Source organism: Tachysurus vachellii, chromosome 2, assembly GCF_030014155.1.
Source record: "Tachysurus vachellii isolate PV-2020 chromosome 2, HZAU_Pvac_v1, whole genome shotgun sequence".
Classification (NCBI taxonomy): domain Eukaryota; kingdom Metazoa; phylum Chordata; class Actinopteri; order Siluriformes; family Bagridae; genus Tachysurus; species Tachysurus vachellii.
The window spans coordinates 34,416,031-34,441,369 of record NC_083461.1 but is presented as its reverse complement, the minus strand read 5'-3'; the positions used below and the strand labels follow the sequence as shown (position 1 = coordinate 34,441,369).

Here is a 25,339-nt window from a genome sequence, read left to right as displayed (position 1 = left end):
ATATTTACATATATTTACACATATACGTATATAAGTATATATTGCATAAAATGTGTAGTGCTACTTAAGGGGGCACGGTGGTTTAGTGGTTAGCACGTTCGCCTCACACCTCCAGGGTTGGGGGTTTGATTCCCGCCTCTGCCTTGTGTGTGTGGAGTTTGTATGTTCTTCCCGTGCCTCGGGGTTTCCTCCGGGTACTCCGGTTTCCTCCCCCGGTCCAAAGACATGCATGGTAGGTTGATTGGCATCTCTGGAAAATTGTCCATAGTGTGTGTGTGATTGCGTGAGTGAATGAGAGTGTGTGTGTGCCCTGTGATGGGTTGGCTCTCCGTCCAGGGTGTATCCAGCCTTGATGCCCGATGACAGGCTCCCCGTGACCCGAGGTAGTTCGGATAAGCGGTAGAAAATGAGTGAGTGTAGTGCTACTGTAAGGATGCCCAATAGTACTGTACACTGTGTGTACTGACTATATGTATGAGCATATTGCACATGTTCACATGTTGATTTCATTATCTGTTTGTTAATTGTACATATTGTACACACATATTGTATTGTACTGACTATATGTATGAGCCAATTGCACATTTTCACATGTCAACTCATTATCTGTATAATTGTTCTGCAATTTCTGGAGTTCGCTCCTAAGAATTTCACTCAACAAGGCACAAACTTTCCAGCGATGCCAATCAACCTACCATGCATGTCTTTGGACCGGGGAGGAAACCGGAGTACCCGGAGGAAACCCCCAAGGCACGGGGAGAACATGCAAACTCCACACACACAAGGTGGAGGCGGGAATCGAACCCCGACCCTGGAGGTGTGAGGCGAAGTCACCGTGCCCCCCCTATATATATATATACACAGTATAATTTATATTATTTTTTTATTTATTTGAAATGAAGCCTCAGAGTTGGCCAACCTATATTACAAGCAGAAATGATGTGCTATGCAGAGTAAAGTAATACTTTAAATGTACACTATATGTAGTACATGTGGTTCATGCATTGTAACTTGTGAATATGTCCCGATGAGATGTTTGATGTTTCTGCCCATGTGCATACAATACATGTCAGAGTCTGTAGCAGCTTAAAGGTCTGATCATTTATACAGTTATTAAAACATCTTATGTAGAGATTTTGAGCGGGTGCCTCAGACTGGCATGTAAGACTGTTTTATAGGTTAAATAAGTGCAGAGGCAATTCAAATGGAATTTGCTTGAATAAAAAAAATGATTGATAACGTACGTGAAGTTGAGCATTACTGATAATGTGTGTGGTGCCTGCTGCAGAGCCCATTTAGTCTGTGTGTATGTCTAGATAAATTGTCTTGGGAAACGATATGACATGCTCTGCTAATCTGATACTGTTTATTGAGTTACAGGGACAGTTTAGGTGTGCCTTGCTAAAGCAATGGTATTAAAAGTTATTCTATCATATTGATGAGGGAATGCGGTGGGGGTCGAACCCAGAACTCCACCAAGAGCGCGAACTCCTATGTTATGGCAAATCAGACCAGGTTCAGTATAAAACTTGACTTGAAATTTATTACCACAAAATCAAACTAACAATAAGACATGACTTGGATATAAAGTAAAATGAACAAGACATGAGATCCGGAATACATAACGGAGTCAATGTACAATTTGTACAATGACTTGACAAAGACAGTTGTATATATAATGCAAAAACATTAGGATAAATGGGAAACAGGTGACTAGGTGGGAAAAAGAACAATAGTTAGGGTGTGGCACAAAACAGGTGGGAAATCGCAACATAAACACATAACATGAAAACGGATGATGAATGAAGGTTTCATTTTAAATGTTACCGATAAAAAGTGCTAAAAAGGGTTCAACCACTTAGATTATATCTGTCAAATTTTGCCCATTCAGCCACCAGAGTCTCAGGCACTGATGTTGGTTGAGATTTTGGCTCAGCACATAATCAGCATTTCAAGTTACCCATGTTTAATTGGGCTGATGTCAGGGATGTGTGCAGACCACAAATGGGTGTGATGGTCAGATGTCCACATACTTTTGGCCATTTAAAATATTAATCAATATAAATTTCAATGTTGTCCTTTTACTTTGATACTGGGAAGCTATAGATGAGTTAAGAAAGGGAATGTAAGACAGAAACCATCTTATATTTAAACACAACAGGAAGAATTCAAATGAACATGAAGTCCAGAAGTGAGATGCTTGCAGAAAGTTGGCTCTTAATGCTGACTGAGGTTTAGGAAGCATTGTTGGAAGTCCTGATGCCTGCGTCAGTTCATCAAGCTGCATGAGCAGTAGAACTAGACCCATAAGACCCATATGATTAGATCATGAAGTGGGCTAGATGAATTGAGCTGGCTAAGCATGATAACAGAACTGCATTGCCTACACAAAAGGAAACAAAATCACAACAGTTGATGTATAGTTGTCTTACATATATACAGTAATTGCCAAAATGTATGACACTTTACAAGGGAATGAAGTAATGTAGTAATTCAGTTATGTAGTAATTGAAAATGGCACCGATAAATTGTGAAGGACTCAGGGGGGAGGTGTAAAAAAGGTCAAGGTCCTTAAGCACACTTAAAAACCCAGCCAGCTTTCAAAGGGCTTCGCTCAGCGGATTTAAGTCCCCTTGGTGAAATGTGGTGCCCAGGGGACATGGGACAGTTGCCGGTACCTTTATTGATAGGAGTTGAGCAGGTTTAGTAAATACAGGCATTTTAAATTTGATATCCAACATCAACTTTTCTGTAATAACTTAAGATGAAGGAGGAGGACTACTTTATTTCAGGTGCCCTTTCAAATTCACAAAACTATATGATAGGACTCAGTTGGAGTAGGACATTACAGTGTAGAATTGAAAAATATTGTGAGATTGTGACAGCACAACAAACCATAATGCAAAAGCATCCATCACATGTTATCAGTTTGATTAATTCCTTTAAGCCTATTTATAAAAAGTGGCAGGAATAAGCTTTATGGGGATTATTGTGCCTGTGATACTCTGAAATATGGCTAAGCTTATGTCGCTCCAGTGCTTATAAGAGCCACTTCTGGCACCACATAAAAAAATTACTCAATTAAATCTGAACTATTGCCTCTTGATTGGGTACGAGTATGTTGAAGAGACATATTCTGCAGTTCAGATGTGTGTATAAACCAAAAGGATAATATTCTATTAATATTTTAGCAATTATAGTGTGAGCTCTAGATGCATATAGAATACTCTCTCGCTCTCATTTTCTACAGCTTATCCGAACTACCTCGGGTCACGTGGAGCCTGTGCCTATCTCAGGCGTCATCGGGCATCAAGGCAGGATACACCCTGGACGGAGTGCCAACCCATCGCAGGGCACACACACACTCTCATTCACTCACACACACACACACATTATGGACAATTTTCCAGAGATGCCAATCAACCTACCATGCATGTCTTTGGACCGGGGGAGGAAACCGGAGTACCCGGAGGAAACCCCCGAGGCACGGGGAGAACATGCAAACTCCACACACACAAGGTGGAGGCGGGAATCGAACCCCCAACCCTGGAGGTGTGAGGCTAACGTGCTAACCACCAAGCCACCGTGCCCCCCGCATATAGAATAAGCATCTAGAAATAGAAGTGACAGGGGATACATCATTAAACCCAGCTACAATGTTGTTAAAGCATCATAGAGGTACATCACGGTGCAAACCTCTAATTCTTCAGCGAATTTGGGTTCCTGAACCCTTCTAACCACTGTGAATTCCTGATAAGACATGTGGGTAGAGGGATCCATGTATTTTCTTGATTGCAAGAGGTATACCGGGTAGGTCATGGTGGATGCAGGATTATTAAAAACGATGAACATTTTTAGGCACCATTCTGCATAAGTACTGTATATGTAATAAAATTAACAGCATTAGCTGACCCCAGAATGGTCAGACTGATTATGTCAAGTGGGGAAGAGAAATGAGAGGCAGCATTATTAACTCCAGTACCTGTGATTACAGTACAGTATTGCATCAAGTGCCTCTTGAGTATACGCTTCTTGCAGATAAAATGGCTGCAGAATAGGAAAAGAAGATTAGGTGGAGGAAAAAGGGCAAACCAAGATGAAGGCTGGATTAAAAGAATCTAACTAGCTAGGTGATTGTACATTCTGGAGGAAGGTGAAAGCTGATTCATTTGACAATTTTATACCAAACAAATGGCGCCAAACAAAGAGAGCTAAAGTTAGAGAGATGTGGTAGTAGCTGTAAATGATGAGAGTTAAAGCTTGAAACCTTTTTCTGATTTGTATGAAAACTAAGGTAGGAAAGTCAAGTAAAGAATGGCTTAAGACCTAAAGCCACAGATTTTAAGGAGGAAATGGGACTGATGATAATGAAACAAAAATTTCATGTGCCCCATCATGTACAAATGAACTGTTATACTATAACCTCGGGTTGAGATGGTAACAGTCTGTAAACAACTTTTTAGCAAGTTACAGCAGATATAAACACAATGTACACAGATACCAGGAAATGGCATCAGACAGGCTCAGGCTGAAATAACAAACGAAATCCGCCATGCTTACTGATCCACCACCAAAAGCTCTCTCACTCTCTCACTCATTTTCTACCGCTTGTCTGAACTACCTTGGGTCACGGGGAGCCTGTGCCTATCTCAGGCGTCATCGGGCATCAAGGCAGGATACACCCTGGACGGAGTGCCAACCCATCGCAGGGCACACACACTCTCATTCACTCACACAATCACACACTATGGACAATTTTCCAGAGATGCCAATCAACCTACCATGCATGTCTTTGGACCGGGGGAGGAAACCGGAGTACCCGGAGGAAACCCCCGAGGCACGGGGAGAACATGCAAACTCCACACACACAAGGCGGAGGCGGGAATCGAACCCCCAACCCTGGAGGTGTGAGGCGAACGTGCTAACCACTAAACCAACGTGCCCCCCCCCACACACACCAAAAGCTAACAAGAAAAATAAACCTGCTTCCTTAACTCAATACCGAGCCAATACACATCGAAAAACACTAAAGGCCAATCCCCACCACATTGACTTGGACTATACAGCGCACAGGGATAGGATGTTTTTTACAGAAAGTAAACAATATCTACAAATACTTGAATATGTACAGTACAATGGAAATATATACACATCCTGCAAATCATATCAAACGGGTCAGGCAAAAGTCAATAGCAAGCTTTGTGTCACGTTCCAAGAGCAAAGCACAGCACATCATCTACCCTGCAGCATCCAACTTTGAATTGGAAGCATGAACCTCGGGTAAAAGGATTCACTAAATAGCATTAAACACAATTGGTATCTAGATAGGGAGTCAGATGTTATTATAGTCCTTTTTGTGGAAAATGATTCAATTAAAACCCTGTTTAAGTGACAAGCCCATATGTCCCAAGGATTATAAGCATAACAGCACATTTGAATCAGATACTAAAGACTAGTTTGACTATACATGATACAGGGAAGGAGTGGGCATTTATTGTTACCATTTGTACATTTGACATAAAGGACAATGTGTTTGCCCATAGCAGTACTCATATTAATGCAAGTGTTGGTGGTTGGAGGAATCTATTTTGTGTGACTATAAATGTCATAGGGGGCACGGTGGTTTAGTGGTTAGCACGTTCGCCTCACACCTCCAGGGTTGGGGGTTCGATTCCCGCCTCCACCTTGTGTGTGTGGAGTTTGCATGTTCTCCCCGTGCCTCGGGGGTTTCCTCCGGGTACTCCGGTTTCCTCCCCCGGTCCAAAGACATGCATGGTAGGTTGATTGGCATCTCTGGAAAATTGTCCGTAGTGTGTGATTGCGTGAGTGAATGAGAGTGTGTGTGTGTGCCCTGCGATGGGTTGGCACTCCGTCCAGGGTGTATCCTGCCTTGATGCCCGATGACGCCTGAGATAGGCACAGACTCCCCGTGACCCGAGTAGTTCGGATAAGCGGTAGAAAATGAGTGAATGAATAAAAATGTCATACTATCTTGAAGTATAAGATGTTAAGTTAAGCAGCTAACAATTGGTAGGAGCTCAAAAGAGGTGGGATAATCAAATCCTTGGAACAAAACCTTCCAGCATTCCAGAGTATTCCAGTTTTTTAATGGTATACATGTTCCTCATAAGGGTCTACAACCTACTGTAGGTAGGGTACTTTCTATGGTGGAAAGGAGACAGTGAGCAGTGGACAGTGAGCCTTGAGCAGCCATGTCCCTGTTGCCCATCCTTGGACTTCTTTTGGTAGGTGCAGCCCTTGTCATAGTCACTCAGATCATTGTGCTTGGCCATTTTTCCTGCTTCCAACCCATCAACATCATGTCCCCAACATCATATATCTCATTGCCTTTGTAACATATGGCTATATACATTATAATCAATCTTATTCACTTCAGGTTGTAATGCTATGGCTATATATATGTGTGTGTGTGTGTGTGTGTGTTGTAGTAGTAGTAGTATTAGTAGTAGTAGTCTAATGTATTATGAATGTGAATGTGAGAATCAGGGGTATAAGATTAGGGTAGCAATAAACCTTTAATTCGTATTCCATGCTCCATTCTTACTGTGAAACAGAGTCATATTTCTGTCATGGTGGACAGGACTGAATTATAAATAAGCTTCTTATAATGTGACACTTACAATGAAATAGATTTGCACATTTTCCCCCCAGAAAACTTGCCTTGTAAGTATTCTCATGCATTTCCTCCTCATAGCTGACTTTTATCTTTCACAGCAGATGACATTTTTCGAGCATCTCCTTTGCTGTTTTGCAGCCTTTTGCCTTTTATTCTGTGCAAGCTTCAAATCTCTAATGCTGCTGTGATGACACTATCTCACATTCATCATTTCCTGGCATCTTGAAAGTCTCTCTGCAGACCATCTGAAGAATCTGTTTTTAATTTCTCTCCTGCCTGCTCTGCTTTTCTTAACTCTCACTGCTCTCACTGAATATATTATGTTATATCCTGCGTGTTAAAGTCCAAGGCTTAATGCTTAATTTAAACTGGAATGCTTATGAGATCTTCACTGACTTTAGTCCTTGGCTGTTTAATTCAGACCGCAGCTATTTATAGGGTTAACATCAGGATACTCAGTTGGTCATTGCAAAACATTGATTTTGTGTCCCACAACGATTTCTGTGTTGATTTGGATTTATGTTTGGATTTATGTCTCTGCATCTCTAGCTGCAAAACAGCCCCAAAACATCAATAATCCACCATCATATTTTACAGTGCGTTTGGAGGTTGTTCCTTGTATTTAAACCCCCTTTTTGCACCCGGCATATTGATGCTAAAAATGGGCAGAAATTTAAAGTCTGTCCTCATAACACCATTAAACAAAACACCTCCTTGTCTTTGACTTGTTCAATTGATCAATTTTCTTCATATTTCTGGCACCTATATAATTGGTTTTATTGAAGTCTATGGCTGTACTGTATCTAACACAATTCTCCAGCCCCTTATATGCCGCGAAAGAAATACTGGTACTATGATTAGACAAAATAGGACTCATTTATTCATTCATTCATTCATTCATTCATTCATTCATTTTCTACCGCTTATCCGAACTACCTCGGGTCACGGGGAGCCTGTGCATATCTCAGGCGTCATCGGGCATCAAGGCAGGATACACCCTGGATGGAGTGCCAACCCATCACAGGGCACACGCACACTCTTATTCACTCACGCAATCACACACTACGGACAATTTTCCAGAGATGCCAATCAACCTACCATGCATGTCTTTGGACCGGGGGGGAAACCGGAGTACCCAGAGGAAACCCCCGAGGCACGGGGAGAACATGCAAACTCTACACACACAAGGCGGACTCATTTAGTTTAGGAATATTTTAAAACAAACATTATCGGAATGTCTAAGTAAAGAAAGATTAAAAGCTTAGGATAAATGATTAGGTTTGAAATTAATGTTGTCTTGGCCTTCTCTTCTTAACAAATAATGTGGTCTTGTGTTAGATGCTTGGACTGTAGAAATAAACCAATTTCTCTTTTGTGAAGAGCTTCTCTATGTGTGTGCAGGCTGTTGTAATGTCACCAGGGAATCAATCTCAACGCGTGTGGAATCCTATTTATCTCTTATTGAAGGTGGTTGATGAACTGGGACCTGTTTTTTGTGAGTTGGTTGGAAAGGATTGTTGATATTTTGACAGTTTCTTAGATTTGTCCACTCTTCAAAGTGGTTTTGGGACTTGTTACAGGTTGACAGTCTGTGCATTTAGAAGCATTTTATAAATAAATGAAATCATGCAGCGGGGGGCACGGTGGCTTCGTGGTTAGCACGTTTGCCTCACACCTCCAGGGTCGGGGTTCGATTTCCGCCTCCACCTTGTGTGTGTGGAGTTTGCATGTTCTCCCCGTGCCTCGGGGGTTTCCTCCGGGTACTCCGGTTTCCTCCCCCGGTCCAAAGACATGCATGGTAGGTTGATTGGCATCTCTGGAAAATTGTCCGTAGTGTGTGATTGTGTGAGTGAATGAGAGTGTGTGTGTGTGCCCTGCGATGGGTTGGCACTCTGTCCAGGGTGTACTGTATCCTGCCTTGATGCCCAATGACACCTGAGATCCCGAGGTAGTTCGGATAAGTGGTAGAAGATGAATGAATGAAGTCATGCATATAATATCATATACACAATATGCTTAATTGAATTTGATTTGAAAACAAGGTCATGTAATTATTATTTTGAACAACAACAAAGAAAGCATAATTCAATATGCAATGCTTTTTTTTACCCGAAGAAGTAAACCAACATTCAGAAACCAGATAAGAAACAAATAAGTAAACACTATTATTCAACAGCAAGTAGAATGACTTTTAACAACAAAAACTTGAATTAGTCTTCTGTAGTAGTCACATCATTCTGGAGAAATTTTGGCCCAATCTTCTTCACAACATTGCTTCAGTTCAGCGATATTTGAGGGCATGCGTTTATTTACATATCTCTCAAGATCTTGCTACAGCATCTCAATGGAGCTGAGGTCTAAACTTTGACTTGGCCATTCCATCACCTTGATTTTTTTTTTTTTACTTCAGCCATTTAAATCGATTTGAAGCTTTAGTGCTTTCAGGTCACTGTCTGTTTCATGACCCAATTTCAGCCCAGCTTAAGCTGTTGGACAGATGGCCTCACATTTGTCTCAAGAATATACTAGTGTAAAGTGCAGTTCATCATTGTCTCAAAGACTGCAAGCATTTGGATAAAAAATCATATTGCGATTTCCTGTCAAGTGTCTTTCCCAAATTTTAGATTTTTCTCAAACAAATTCGAGGTGTTCCACAATATAATATTATGGTTCATCATGACCAAATTTTATTCACCTGTCAGTCTCTACATACTATTATTTTGGACTCCTGCCTCACAGGTAGTGTCAGAAAATGGGAGTATCTTCACAGATAAAAACCTTCAGCAGATATAGAAATAAAAAAGGTACCAAAACCCGATAACAAAAGACCAAAATAACAGGAAATTTTCCAAGCGTGATCCTGACAAGTAATGCCTTTTGGCCCACAATGAATTGATAGTTGTCCTCATTTTCAATACCAACTACTATGCCTATACCACCTGGTTTGACTGGTAGCTTTAGAAATCCGCATGCCTCATCAACTGCTTTTGAATCATCAATGTTGTCAGGAAATTCTTAAATCCTTTTCCTATGATTTTGTGCTCTTATGCAGTCATTGGCTGGATTTCATGCAACATTGGTCTGTCTTTGAGATTTATGGCACCATTTTTACCCAGCTGTCTTCACTCCTGGGCTCCAGTGAGAATAAATGAATCATATGAATGACTCATAATATGAACATCTTTGATTGGCTGAAGTGTTTGATAATTGTGAATAAATAGGCACGATCTATTTGACAAGCTTTTAGATACGTGATATGGTGCTGATAACTAATTCAACTAGCTTTAGTGTGAAAGTCTTTTTTTTTTTTTTTGGATACTCAGGACTTTCATCCATTAAAAACTGTTGTAAATGAACGTATCAGCTATTCCAACCTCCAACAAAGGCTAAAAGCAGTGGCACATAAAATATTTAATGGACAGATCATTATAAAGTCCATAACCCGATAACTGTTATGATGATTATATAAAATTGTACAAAATAGCTATTTTTCTTTCTGCACATTGCAGCGTTGTCACTGTGTAGCAGCTGTTATAATATACATATATATACTCTATGGATTTAACCGTTTCACCCTAGCTCTTTAAAGAGAAAACCTCTCTTTGAATCTGCATTATTAATTTTTACTCACCATGTGCTTCTGGGATGTAACGAATCAAGCCTGAACTATATTATTTCTTGAGTCGGTCTGTCTGCTTTTTTTTTTCTCGGGATAGTTATCAGTTTGTACCTGGTTAGCAGTCTTCTTTGTTTATCATTTCCAGCACCAGTGTCTCAATTATCTCCAAACCATCATGTCTGCATTTTAATGAAGCTCCATGATGGACTTTTGTCCCGTCCGTCGTAAACTCTCCCATCTTGGGCACAGTTACCAGGAGGCACATAGAATCTACAACAGCCATGACCAGGATTATACTGAACTATCCAGATGGCATTTAATCAGATGTTCAGATTAAATCACTCTCACTCTCATTCATTTTCTACCGCTTATCCGAACTACATCGGGTCACGGGGAGCCTGTGCCTATCTCAGGCGTCATTGGGCATCAAGGCAGGATACACCCTGGACGGAGTGCCAACCCATCGCAGGGCACACACACACTCTCATTCACTCACGTACTCACACACTATGGACAATTTTCCAGAGATGCCAATCAACCTACCATGCATGTCTTTGGACCGGGGGAGGAAACCGGAGTACCCAGAAGAAACCCCCGAAGCACGGGGAGAACATGCAAACTCCACACACAAGGCGGAGTCGGGAATCGAACCCCCAACCCTGGAGGTGTGAGGCGAACGTGCTAACCACTAAGCCACCGTGCCCCGATTAAACAACAGATTAGTGTTGTTATTATTATTGCCTCTCAGGCTTGACTTGGTTGAACTGTGAGGTGAATATGAATGCAGGCACATTACCAAACATTGCATGTCCTGCAGGAACGCTGTGTGTGCCGACCCCTGAGCACATGCAATATATGTGTCTCAGACCATGTCCCAACACCATACAGGTTAGTTGACTAGACTCCGACTACATCTTTATCTCCGACCTCCTAGAAAGCCATTGTGTACTGATGATGTGCTTCTTGCCCCCAAAATGTCACAGAATGCCTGGAATCAGCATTTGGGGGTTATTTTTAGTTGTTTTTGATGGACTTCACAAGACTATTCAGAAACTAGTGACGTGCTCTCAGTTTTACAGACAAGCAGTTTGAAAAACATGTGGTTTAATGTAGAAGAATGACTGTTATACTTGACATGCTGAAGTTTGCCCTGTGGTTAAATGCTCACAGCGGGATCGTGCTTTCGCATGTGCTGACTCATTCAGGACTGCTGTATGAATTCAGAGAGTGAAAAATGAGTTGATGGAGTTTTGTCTAGATAATTTTTTCCTTGTATTGAGAATGAATAACAAAAAACAAACAAACAAAAAAAAACAACAACAACAAAAAAAATGGGTGTTTTATTAACTAAGGAATACAGCACAGGTATTCTGTTAGAAATACACCATGACTGGTGATTGTGATGTGTTACAACCTGTGAGTTGTTTAGTTTACTCTTTTATTACCAATGGTCAATGATTATTATTATTATTATTATTACTATTATTAATGTCATACATTTTATGTTACATTTAATAATGGGAAATGGTCATAAACGATGTTGCTTACAGTGCATTCTAATCTCAGTTGCTGATAAACCCTAACAAGCCATGGCAGAAAACCTATCAATGATTTCACGTTTTTTGTCGGTTTGAAAGCATCTGCTTCCATTCGTATTCGTATTCGTACTATACGTATAATGTATCAGAATAGCTGAATTTATAGCTGTGATTAGGTTTGCACTAATGTTAAAGTTGCTGTTATATTAATTAATCAGCACTAACCAAAACTTAGAATTCATCATCAATAACTTAGTAAATAAATTTTTGATAATAACACCAAAATACTGTAATATACGGTGGCCGGGAAGTGCAAAACAAATTAACAAAACCGAAAACACATTAACAAAACCGAAAACACATTGACAAAACCCAAACCAAATTAACAAATCAGAAAACACATTAACAAATTCGAAAACACAACGACAAGTCAGACAACCCAGAAACGGTAGTGTATCGTTTTTGAATGGAAACTTACCGATCATTGGACAAGACACCTGTCACTCAAGATATACAGGTATGGAATCTTATGCGTAATGTGTAAAGTTCTCCGTTTAAATAAAGTTCTCCGGTCAAGAAAATAACAGAATTAATAAACAGTAATCCATTCCATCCATCCATTCCAACTTTTCCCTGTGGCAGACTGTTGAACTTCATGTATACTTTGAGTGACAGGTGTCTTGTCCAATCACAAACTATACCAACCGCTTCTGGGTTGTCTGAAATGTCGTTGTGTTTTCTGATTTGTTCATTTGTTTTCTGATTTGTTAATGTGTTTCATGCACCGATTTAGACAACCCGGAAGCGGTAGGTATAGTTTGTGAATGGAAACTTACCGATCATTGGACAAGACGACTGTCATTAAAGATATAAAGGTGAATGAAAGGTGTCTCGTCCGATGATGGTAAGTTTCCATTAACAAATTATACCAACCGCTTCCGGGTTGTCTGACTTGTTAATGTGTTTTGGGTTTTGTTAATTTGGTTTGGGTTTTGTTAATTTGTTTTGCACTTCCCGGCCACCGTAGTAATATCTGCATGTCTGGGCATGTAAGTGGTGGGCATTGAAAATCATAAAAGATACTGATTTTTGAAAGGTGTGTATCAATGAGAAAAGGTGTTTCATAAACAGTACCAGAAATTACAGCTGCATTTGTGCACCAGGATGGACAGGACCAAACTGTTGGGTTAATATACTGTATACTGTGCTCAGCATTGGTGTTACAATGGAGCCACTTGTGTGGATGGAGTTGCCGGGTACAGGTAAGTACCTGCAGCTCTTTTTTTTTCTGAAAAAAAGCATATTCGTGCATTGTGCCAACTGTCAAAACATGTCATTCATTTCTGGTTGCATGTAAAATCACAGATCACTTCACAGCAAGGGTAAGCCGTCATGTCAATAACCTTATTTATTTATTTATTTATTTATTTATTTATTTAAAGCAATGACTTATGCACCTAAAAATGAGTCATTCCATTTAATCACAGCCGGTTATTTCATTTAGTTCAGCCGGCTGAATACGAATCATGACAGCTAGAACAATAATCAGTGTGTTGATATAACAAATCTTCCAGGATTTCAAGAACTGCATAAATTAACGCAAAATCATGCAAACACAGCCGCATTTTGAGCCGTTTGCAATTACCGCAGAATTTACACAGATTTGGGTGAAGACGACACATGTTCAGCCAAAGATCTTCACATGCATTCAACATATTAACATATTAATTATATAAAAAACTATCATTACACTTCTGTATGTCCATCCATATTTATTCTGTTTATTCTGTGTGTGTGTATATATATATATATATATATATATATATATATATATATATATATATATATATGTATATATATAGATGTATATATTCATAATGACATTCCTTTTGTACAGCTATATCTGTCATACCACTTCATACTGTATCATACTTATATAAAAAATCACACTATACAGTATATACCCTTATTCAGTTATATGTACATATTACTACACCTTCTGTATAACCTCATACCCTTATTTATTACACTGCGACTTGTAAATAAGCTATCTATGCACTTCTGGTTAGATGCTAACTGCATTTCATTGGCTCTGTACATGTACCTTGCACAATGACAATAAAGTTGAATCTAATCTAATCTAATCTAATCTAATATTAGACAAAGTAATTGCATATGTATCTTTACTGGTTTAAAAAAAAATCATGTGCATCCAATTCCACCAATTCCAGTAGTTTTCTACAAAAAAAAAATAAATAAATAAAAATTGTACAAAAAAAAGTTCTCAAGCATTTTTTAATCACAACAATTTAATCACACACACACAAAAAAAAATCCATTAAAAAGTACAGGGACTAGTATAGTCAGTAAAACATGAACTAAATTACATTTATCTTTGTGATGCAGTTATTTATTTCTTGGTAATGAGATCTACCATGGCAAAGCCAATTATATATATTTTTTTCTTCATCTCATTTTTGTTGTTTTCCCTGATTTATTGTTTTATCTTGAATTTATCTTGAACACAACAAGAATTTCATACAAAATTCCAACATCGTGTTTCACTACTAATTTACAAGACCAGGGCATAGACCTCTACACTGCAGCTAACAGGATGAATGGGAAAACCATGCATTAATCTGTTTAAAGTGCTGTACACTATGCAGGAAATTTATGTGCATTGATATAGTGCAATATAGCTTATTATGCCAGCTTAGGTTACTAAACTCAAAAGATATGTCAGTATTTTACAGAGGAAACGTATTTAGAGTCAGCTTATACATCTGCGTAAGCTGAATTTCTGGGCAGCTCATTCAGATTAGCTCTGTGCACTTCATGCTTCTGTAGTTGTCAGATTTTCCTTTGTCAGAGATCTCAAACGCAGGACGCAAGACGTTTTCAGCTGTGTCTAGATCATCCCCTTTTAAATCAGGGACTTTACTTGAAACAAATAAAAAAAAAAAAGAATTGTCAGTCACAGCAAGACTAGCCAATCTATGGAAAGGTGCCAATAGACAAAAAAGTTTTTTTGGCCACGTTCACACTGCAGGTAAAAGTGGCCCATATCTGATTTTTTTGGTGTCAAGTGACCAGATCAGACTTCTTCAGGAGTAGTGTGAACACTCAAATCTAGCCCAGATCTGATTTTTTCCAAATCAGATTCAGACCACTTCCATATGTGGTCCTGAATCAGACCCAAATCTGATTTTTTCCAATGTGGCCGCAGTGTGAACAACCAAGGCGGATTTGATGCGACTTTTACGTCAATCTACATCGACATTCGTCACAATTATGCGCCGGCGAGTACGCACACAAACGTGACTACGCCTACAAAATGGATCAAATAATCAAAAGTTGCCCTCGACATCCGAAAATTTTCAAAACACTGAAAAGTCTCTGTGCTGCCGTTACACAAACATTTAGAAAGAAAAGCGAAAATGCTTACTTCCTCCATAACCTCGCCAACTTTAGCGCAACGGCGTGCTGCGTGTGACGTCATCGTTATTGTTCGTTTGTGCATGCGGGTCAGTTCGAAACAGCAAACAGTTCACACTGGTATCTGATATAGGCCACATTTTAAAAGGTAATGTGAACAGACAAACAAAAAAATCAGATCTGAGCAAAATATCCAAATTGAGCATTAAGACTTGCAGTGTGAACGTGGCTTTTCTGTCACATATATATTACAGTGAAATCACAGTGAATATTTTTCTTTGCATATAACAGCTTGTTAAGAGGTTGGGGTCAGAGCACAGGGTCAGCTAGTTACAGTGCCCCTTGAACGGCAAGGGTTCAAAAGCAATAGCTTGGTGGTGATTCGGTGGGACCTCCAACTTTCTGAAATATAACCCAGAGCCTTACCCTCTCATCCACCACTACCTTGACTGCTCTAAATAGCACTTTCCTCTGGGTGTGTTACTCATCCTTGTTGTGGCTCAGCATAAAGTTGTGTCTTGGTGGAAGCATGTTAGCCTTCTCCTTTTCAGTTTATAGCTGTTGTATGAAAGATAAGAGCTTTCAGGAGAGTGGGAATGGGCTGGAAAACATGACCTAATAAACCAATTTTTACCCACAGAACTGCTACTAACATGATGCTAATAACATGATGCTACTAACATGATGTAACAATTCTGTGTAAACTCATGTGACTGCTGTGTTGTGGAAATCCCAAAAGATTAACAAATGATGAAATTCTCAAACCGCGCCGTCTGGCAGCAACAACCTTGCCATGATCAAAGTCAATGAGATCACATTTTCCCTGCTCTCATATTTGATGTGAACATTACCTGAAGCTCTTGACTTCTTGAATCTGCATGATTTTTTTGCATTGCGCTGTTGCCACATGATTGGCTGATTGGATAATTGCATGAATGTGAAGGCGTAGAGGTGAGTGCGTTTTGTGAATACATTAAGGCTGATTGTCAAGAACACATCGTTGATAGGATCTATTATGTTAAGAATTAACATCATAACTTCATTAAGTTCATTTCATCACTGTAAATTTATCAGTTGAATGTAGGGGCTCTATTATCAGTCTGTTTAATAGCAGTTTATTCATACTTAATGATTAATGACTTAAAGTCACAAAAACTTGATTCTTTTACTTTTTTTAGCGTAGTTACGAGATACAAAATTAAGGTCATGACATCATAATGTGTGTAATATATTTTTTTTATTCTTTCTGTGTCCTATTTTGAATTTAAAAACTAATTTAATTCTGGTCACATTTTATTTATATTGAGCTAAAATTTGCCCAAGGGATAAAAAGCACAAAAAATCTCCCTCATAATTTTAATGTAAAAAAATGTATTCGTGATTTTCAAAAAAAAAAAAAAAAAAAAAAATCAGTGTAATTCGAATAAAAGTCTAAAACTATTGTAGAACAGACACCAGTCATGCATGTATAAGTTGCAGATTAAGGATAGTGAATAGTCAGAAGTATTTATGTAGTGTATAAGATCTACACATTGATGTTGGCATTATGCTGCGTTTAACACAAAGCTCTGTAAGTTTTGGATAAGGATGTGTCAAAGCAATTTGGCCATTGGTCATTGTTTATTATTCAAATCTATCGCACCATCCTGAATTAAAGTTTCAATATATTCATTTATAACATTTCGTCGCTGTCAGACGGAATCCTCGTATCTCCAAAACCGTTATTTTTCAGGAAGTTAAAAAAACGCCGTACCTTATCTGCAGTGCACAGGGTTTAGTCCGCGTTACAGTGGATTGTCTTGCGCTAAATTCCTGTCCTCAGACGAGCACCAGAACTAGCGGGGGTCAAGATTTTTTTTTCTTTGAGCCCAGTGTTTTGAAGACATTTACCTCAGAAGACGTGTTGATTCGTTGCGACGCTTCTTGAGGAGAAATATGCCGTGAAGCTCTCCCGCGGAGTGAGGAAGAGGTGGACAGTTGAAGTGTCCAATGGAGTTATGAGATTTGCGCTCAAGCTATTTTCAAGACTTTAGATTGGTTAATAACTTGTAAAAATAACAGACCCACGTGGGGACTGACCAATAGCATCGATATGTGAAAAAATATGAAATTGACCAAATTTGGACATACGAGGTTTCCGCCCGACAGCGACGATTTAGAAATTAGTTACTCTACTGTACATCCATAGTGCACATGCTGCTATAACCATGCTATAACATGCTGACACAAACCCCAAGCAACAGTCATAGAGCACACTTCCTAGACAGTGAAGATTTATTAACAAAGATAACAAGAAACAAAAAATAAGGTGCTGTACTTAGAGTCTTGAATTGTCCTTCACTGTTCCTTGGCAAATCGAGAAGGGAAAAAAGATGAGTGTAAAATACAAAGGACTTTTCAGTCACAAACCCGGGGCTGCCCCATGTGGTCACAGTCACAAGGACCACTTGGCTGCTGGTACTCTTCTTGGAAAGAGCAAATTGAAACAGCTCACTAGTTCAAAATGAAGCTGCCCTGGTGCTCAAGAAGAAAAGAAATAGAATAGTATAGTTAAAATTTCAGCAGGCTATAAACTTAACTATTGATGTTTAAGGACTCAGAAGCTTAAAGGTAATATGAAATATCAAACATACAGTACAGTAGCATTCATAATGTGGTTTAAAGCAGGATCAGATGTTTAATCTATGCTAACAACTGAACTGCATGGAGTCCTCATATTTACAGTCTGTTAGCATTTGCATCACATTGAACCACCATCAGGAATGAAAATGTTTGCCTTTATCACAGTGGTGGCTTGTCCGAAGCAGCAGGTGGGACAAAAGTCCAACCCTTTAAATTAACCCTTTAAAAGCAGTCGTGGCCTAATGGTTAGAGAGTCTGACTTGTAACCCGAAGGTTGTGGGTTTGAGTCTCGGGCCGGCCACGACTGAGGTGCCTTTGAGCAAGGCACCGAACCCCCCAACTGCTCCCCGGGCGCCGCAGCATAAATGGCTGCCCACTGCTCCGTGTGTGTTTACTGCTGTGTGTGTGTACTTTGGATGGGTTAAATGCAGAGAACAAATTCTGAGTATGGGTTGCCGTATGTCACGTCACTAAAAAAAAAAAAAAAAAAAAAAACGCTTGAGCTTTATAAAGTCCTCATTCACAACCACATAAACATAAATTCTGTTGAAATACTATTTTCCTCTTTTGCCTCTTTTGACCAAACATCTGCTCATTGTTCCTTATTTTGCTCCATATATTTTTTATTGCACCCGGATTCAAAGCTGCAGTAGGCAGAACTCAGACACATGGGAGGCTGAGGTAGGGAATAAGTTCTCTTTTAGTTTTAGGCTTTATGTGGAAAGGGAAGGTGAGAGAGAGAGAGTGAAGTGGAGTTGAGGCATGCTGTCGTCGTGGACTTTCCGGCAAGGGAGGCTTCCAAGCAGGGGTTAACAGTAACAAGGCAGGTCCCAGGTACTGTAGCTCTGCAGGGTGCAGCATAATCAGAACATCATCTACACTGCTGTCTTTGTTTGCCAGAATACAGACAGTAGCATGCATCATTGTCTGTTTCCAAGGAAACTTACTCACCTGAATGTGTCTGTTGCACACTTTTATACTCTCCCTGCTTCTACTGGAGGGTGAGCACTTGTTACTGCACTCATTGCCTGCCGGCTGTGTGTATTTCTGTTGCCCCACCTTGCAGCCAATGTGTTTCCTTTGCTATCCACAACACGAAAAACAACACGGTTGTTTCCGAAACTGGCGTCAGGCATGTGAGAAGCATGTTATGCTGTGTGTGGGTGACGTCTCCGATGTCACAACAGCACACTTTCATAATGTTGACAGAATCCACAGCTGCTGATCAAACACAGTTGAATCCCTTTATTTAAAGTGAAAAGTGTACAGAATGAACCATCTGTTTAGCTTTCAGTCCCTTAAGTTTAATCTACACTGTTATCTACTGTAGCTAGCTGGGTTAACCATGTGTTGATCCCATCTTCTTTACACCAGTTGCTTATACGGTATAATTATAGCATATGAGTCATGTATCTGAAAGAAACTACATTTCTTACATACAGTACTACATACACTTTATTCAGGTTGTTGCTTTTCAGCTGTCTATAACAGAATATTCTTATATATTATACTCATACTAATATACATTAAATGCCGTTTTTTTGAGACTTTATGCCATCCTGCAGTACAAAGATCTATGGCCAAGTGCCACTCCTGCATTATGACACATTTTACTATTCATTCATTCATTCATTCATCTTCTACATTTACATTTACATTTACAGCATTTACAACTGATCAACTGAGGGTTAAGGGCCTTGCTCAGGGGCCCAGCAGTGGCAGCTTGGTGGACCTGGGGTTTGAACTCATGACCTTTCGATCAGTAGCCCAACACCTTAACCACTGAGCTACCACATCCCCCAACTTCTACCGCTTATCCAAACTACCTCGGGTCACGGGGAGCCTGTGCCTATCTCAGGCGTCATCGGGCATCAAGGCAGGATACACCCTGGACGGAGTGCCAACCCATCGCAGGGCACACACACACTCTCATTCACTCACGCAATCACACACTACGGACAATTTTCCAGAGATGCCAATCAACCTACCATGCATGTCTTTGGACCGGGGGAAGAACCCGGAGTACAGGGAGGAAACCCCCGAGGCACGGGGAGAACATGCAAACTCCACACACACAAGGTGGAGGTGGGAAACGAACCCCCAACCCTGGAGGTGTGAGGCGAACGTGCTAACCACTAAGCCACCCCCCCCACCCCCACCCCCTACACACCCACACATTTGATTATATTTAATTAATTTATATATGACCACATTATACAGAGTATTGTTTCTCAAACAAAGTTAGTCCTTTATTAAACAACCTCACAACTCATGAAGGTTCACAGGCTCATGAAGTGACTCTTACTGTTAGAAATATAATTATTGGAAGAACAATGCAGCTCTGACTTCTTCTGGTGACACATGATGACATCATGACTCTGAAGGTCTGATCATGTGTATACAGAAACTTACATCTTAATGGTAGAAAGCCGAAGCTCCCATTCCACCCCGTCTTGTCAATAACGGAATTATAGACTAAGATGCAAACAAAGTGCAGAACGATGAAACATAAGATGTAAAGTAAAACGATTTAAAAGTTAATCTAAAGATTAAATGGGATGATGCATTGTTTGATGATTTGGCACACAGCTTTGTGCAGAGAGAAATGTGTTTTTAAGGACCAGACGAACCTCTCTGGTGAGAGTGATGAGTGGCTCATCAGTTGATTTTGTTTGCCCAGTGAGATTTTATTTGATCTCTGTTAGCAAGTCTCTTCACTTTCGTATAGGCCAACAAAACCCAACAATACCATCCCTTATGCACTCGAGTACTTTCTATTCCAGAACTTCTTTTTAATTCCTAAATAGATGTGAACTGCATAATGATGTCTTGCATACAGTACTTCATAAGAGCAGATATAACTGGGACAGTAAAGTGCAAACACATAGAAATAAAATTAGTGGTTAGCACGTTCCCCTCACACCTCCAGGGTTGGGGGTTCGATTCCCACCTCCGCCTTGTGTGTGTGGAGTTTGCATGTTCTCCCCGTGCCTCGGGGGTTTCCTCCGGGTACTCCGGTTTCCTCCTCCGGTCCAAAGACATGCATGGTAGGTTGATTGGCATCTCTGGAAAATTGTCCGTAGTGTGTGATTGCGTGAGTGAGTGAATAAGAGTGTGTGTGCCCTGTGATGGGTTGGCACTTCGTCCAGGGTGTATCCTGCCTTGATGCCCGATGATGCCTGAGATAGGCACAGGCTTTCCGAGAATAGTTTGGACAAGCGGTAGAAAAAGAACGAATGTTAAAGGTAAGTTTTTTTTTTTTTTTTTTTTTTTTTACCATATATAGCAGTTTGAGGGCTTTTATTTGTGTATACAAATAAAGTAATACATGAGCAGAAATGTATAATTTAACAACGGTTATTGCAAGCAGCAATACACACTTTGCATACACACATACCGTATGATAAAGGACAATGTGTGTGAAAATGTGTGAGCACTGGGCAGAATCACAAAAACTTGTTTTCCCCTAACTTTTATAAACAAGACTTTTGGTATATATTTTAATTACACAAGCTGTGTTCTACCTACAATCTGACTTTATAGTTTGACATACAAAAAAAATCAGAGGAACCCACAATCTCCTGCTGTTAGGTTCCTGTCAAAACAAAAACCCCATCCTTAATCTTCTGTTCCTCTTCTAGTATTATATTTTCTTTCACTGTAAATCATTTCTTTTCTATCTCACAGTTCTTCTCTCCACTGACTGGCTGCCAGTTCCTGTCAGACATCTTTTGAGCCTAAAGTTAGCTTTTTAAGATCATATCTGTTCTAATGTATGAAATATGCATACAAATTTACCACCAGTTCCATCCTGACCCTGACATGGTGCAGACTGTGCAGTATTACAGGACCGCCAGAGTAATATTTATATGATTGGTTGTTTTTAAAGTGACACATTAATTGCTCTAAAACCAGAAACAATCACAATATCACTTTACAGGGAGTGCAGAATTATTAGGGAAGTTGTATTTTTGAGGATTAATTTTATTATTGAACAACAACCATGTTCTCAATGAACCCAAAAAACTCATTAATAGCAAAGCTGAATATTTTTGGAAGTAGTTTTTAGTTTGTTTGTAGTTTTAGCTATTTTAGGAGGATATCTGTGTGTGCAGGTGACTATTACTGTGCATAATTATTAGGCAACTTAACAAAAAACAAATATATACCCATTTCAATTATTTATTTTCACCAGTGAAACCAATATTACATCTCAACATTCACTAATATACATTTCTGACATTCAAAAACAAAACAAAAACAAATCAGTGACCAATATAGCCACCTTTCTTTGCAAGGACACTCAAAAGCCTACCATCCATGGATTCTGTCAGTGTTTTGATCTGTTCACCGTCAACATTGCGTGCAGCAGCAACCACAGCCTCCCAGACACTCTTCAGAGAGGTGTACTGTTTTCCCTCCTTGTAAATCTCACATTTGATGATGGACCACAGGTTCTCTATGGGGTTCAGATCAGGTGAACAAGGAGGCCATGTCATTAGTTTTTCTTCTTTTAGACCCTTTCTTGCCAGCCACGCTGTGGAGTACTTGGACGCGTGTGATGGAGCATTGTCCTGCATGAAAATCATGTATTTCTTTAAGGATGCAGACTTCTTCCTGTACCACTGCTTGAAGAAGGTGTCTTCCAGAAACTGGCAGTAGGACTGGGAGTTGAGCTTGACCCCATCCTCAACCCGAAAAGGCCCCACAAGCTCATCTTTGATGATACCAGCCCAAACCAGTACTCCACCTCCACCTTGCTGGCGTCTCAGTCGGACTGGAGCTCTCTGCCCTTTACCGATCCAGCCACGAGCCCATCCATCTGGCCCATCAAGACTCACTCTCATTTCATCAGTCCATAAAACCTTAGAAAAATCAGTCTTCAGATATTTCTTGGCCCAGTCTTGACGTTTCAGCTTGTGTGTCTTGTTCAGTGGTGGTAGTTTTTCAGCCTTTCTTACCTTGGTCATGTCTCTGAGTATTGCACACCTTGTGCTTTTGGGCACTCCAGTGATGTTGCAGCTCTGAAATATGGCAAAACTGGTGGCAAGTGGCATCTTGGCAGCTGCACGCCTTATTTTGCGCCTTGGTTTTTCCACACGCTTCTTGCGACCCTGTTGACTATTTTGAATGAAACGCTTGATTGTTCGATGATCACGCTTCAGAAGCTTGGCAATTTTAAGAGTGCTGCATCCCTCTGCAAGATATCTCACTATTTTTGACTTTTCGGAGCCTGTCAAGTCCTTCTTTTGACCCATTTTGCCAAAGGAAAGGAAGTTGCCTAATAATTATGCACACCTGATATAGGGTGTAGATGTCATTAGACCACACCCCTTCTCATTACAGAGATGCACATCACCTAATATGCTTAATTGGTTGTAGGCTTTCGAGCCTATACAGCTTGGAGTAAGACAACATGCATAAAGAGGATGATGTGGTCAAAATACTCATTTGCCTAATAATTCTGCACTCCCTGTAATTGAAGCCAGAATATTAACATCCGATCAATAACGTTGATTACGACGATCGGTGTATGTTTCTACTGTATATCAATAGCTATGTGTGTACCTACTGCAGTGTACTAGAGTTGAATGAAATAATAAATTCCTTTAAAGGTTTAGTCAGAGAAGAAGAAAAAAAGAATTTTAGCTAACTGTTTTAACACATGCCCTGCGATGGGTTGGCACTCCGTCCAGGTTGGGTCCTGCCTTGATGCCCGATGACGCCTGAGATAGGCACAGGCTCCCCGTGACCCGAGGTAGTTCGGATAAGCGGTAGAAGATGAATGAATGAATGAATGTTTTAACACATGCCCTGAGATGGGTTGGCACTCCGTCCAGGGTGTATCCTGCCTTGATGCCCGATGACACCTGAGATAGGCACAGGCTCCCCGTGACCCGAGGAAGTGCGTTAGCGGTAAGCGGTAGAAATTGAGTGAGTGAGTGAGAGTGTTTTAAAAGAGTGCTGCAACTGATAGGTAAAAGGAAACACTGAAATGTCTTGCCATGCTGCCTATCATGCATTCTAACAGAGATGTCGTGGACCAGGTAACATAGTTGGCTCTGGTGCTGGACTTTGGACGCTCCTGCTCAACAGGATCCACTGTACATATGATGTGCTCAGTATCTCATACATGCTAAGGGAGTTAATCTCCCACCCCAGGGGACAAACATACATCAGTGCATCAGTGTAAGATTTCCTGTGCTTGTTAAAAATACTTCATGTAAACCTGACATGAAAGAAAACAGATGACCTCTCAGATTAGGTTTTTAGCCGGTGTGAGTGATATGTGATTATTATCAATGCGGAGTTATCAAATATGCCAGGAAATGGTGAGCTGCTTTACTGGCATAGACACACTTTTGCCACTTATCTAACAGAAAGCATTGAAGATTTTTATTATTTAAGGGAGTGAAACATAATATTCTGATAACTGAAAATATATCTCACTTCTAATATAGCTCTCTCTAAAGTTTTCATTCATAAGGAAAGAGTAAAAAACAACAACATATATTGCAGTGTGTATATATACGTGCACAGTCTCCAACTTTCAATGCTGGATATGTGAAGTAATTGCATAATGATCTGATCTCCCCTTCAGTCACCCTTGCGAAATTGGGGTAACTATGGACACTCTCTCACTCACTCATTTTCTACCGCTTATCTGAACTATCTCGGGTCACGGGGAGCCTGTGCCTATCTCAGGCGTCATCGGGCATCAAGGCAGGATACACCCTGGACGGAGTGCCAACCCATCGCAGGGCACACACACACTCTCATTAACTCACGCAATCACACACTACGGGCAATTTTCCAGAGATGCCAATCAACCTACCATGCATGTCTTTGGACCGGGGGAGGAAACCGGAGTACCCAGAGGAAACCCCTGAGGCACGGGGAGAACAGGCAAACTCCACACACACAAGGTGGAGGTGGGAATCGAACCCCCAACCCTGGAGGTATGAGGCAAACGTGATAATCCACTAAGCCACCGTGCCAAGTCAAAAGTGGACCAGCTGCCTCTTACCTCAAAGCCCTCATCACTCCTCACACTACACCTCGCACCCTCAGAGCTACCAGCACTGTTTGTCTGGTCCCACCATCTCTCAGGGTAAGAGGCAAGTATACAAGAGGACTCTTTTCTGTTCTGGCACCAGGGTGGTGGAATGAACTTCCCATAGGGGTCCGGACAGCTGAGTCACTGGCTATTTTCAAACGACGGTCGAAGACCTACTTATTCATGAAACATTTGAACTAGCACTTTCTTCCCTGTTTGTTGTATGTGTGTATTTATTTAAAAAAAAAAAAAAAAAACACTTTGCAATAATAGATGTTGCAATAATAGAGATTTCTTCTTCATATAACAGTATTTTTTTTTTAAATAAACATAAAAAAAGTAATCTAATTATGCATCTAAGATGTGCCATACAATGATGATTAGATTTCACCATTAATTAAATACACTTATGACCTTGGATAATACATTAG

The 25,339-nt window shown here is 40.2% G+C and overlaps 1 protein-coding gene across 1 annotated transcript in view; it reads left to right on the top strand.

The window, feature by feature from the left end:
• Positions 1 to 25,339, top strand: part of eys (eyes shut homolog) — a 301,631-nt gene that overhangs the window by 31,042 nt on the left and 245,250 nt on the right. Inside the window, 3 exon segments of the mRNA XM_060888558.1 lie at positions 11,005 to 11,144; positions 12,891 to 12,989; positions 12,992 to 13,056. Coding sequence (XP_060744541.1) covers positions 11,005 to 11,144; positions 12,891 to 12,989; positions 12,992 to 13,056 — 304 coding nt within the window.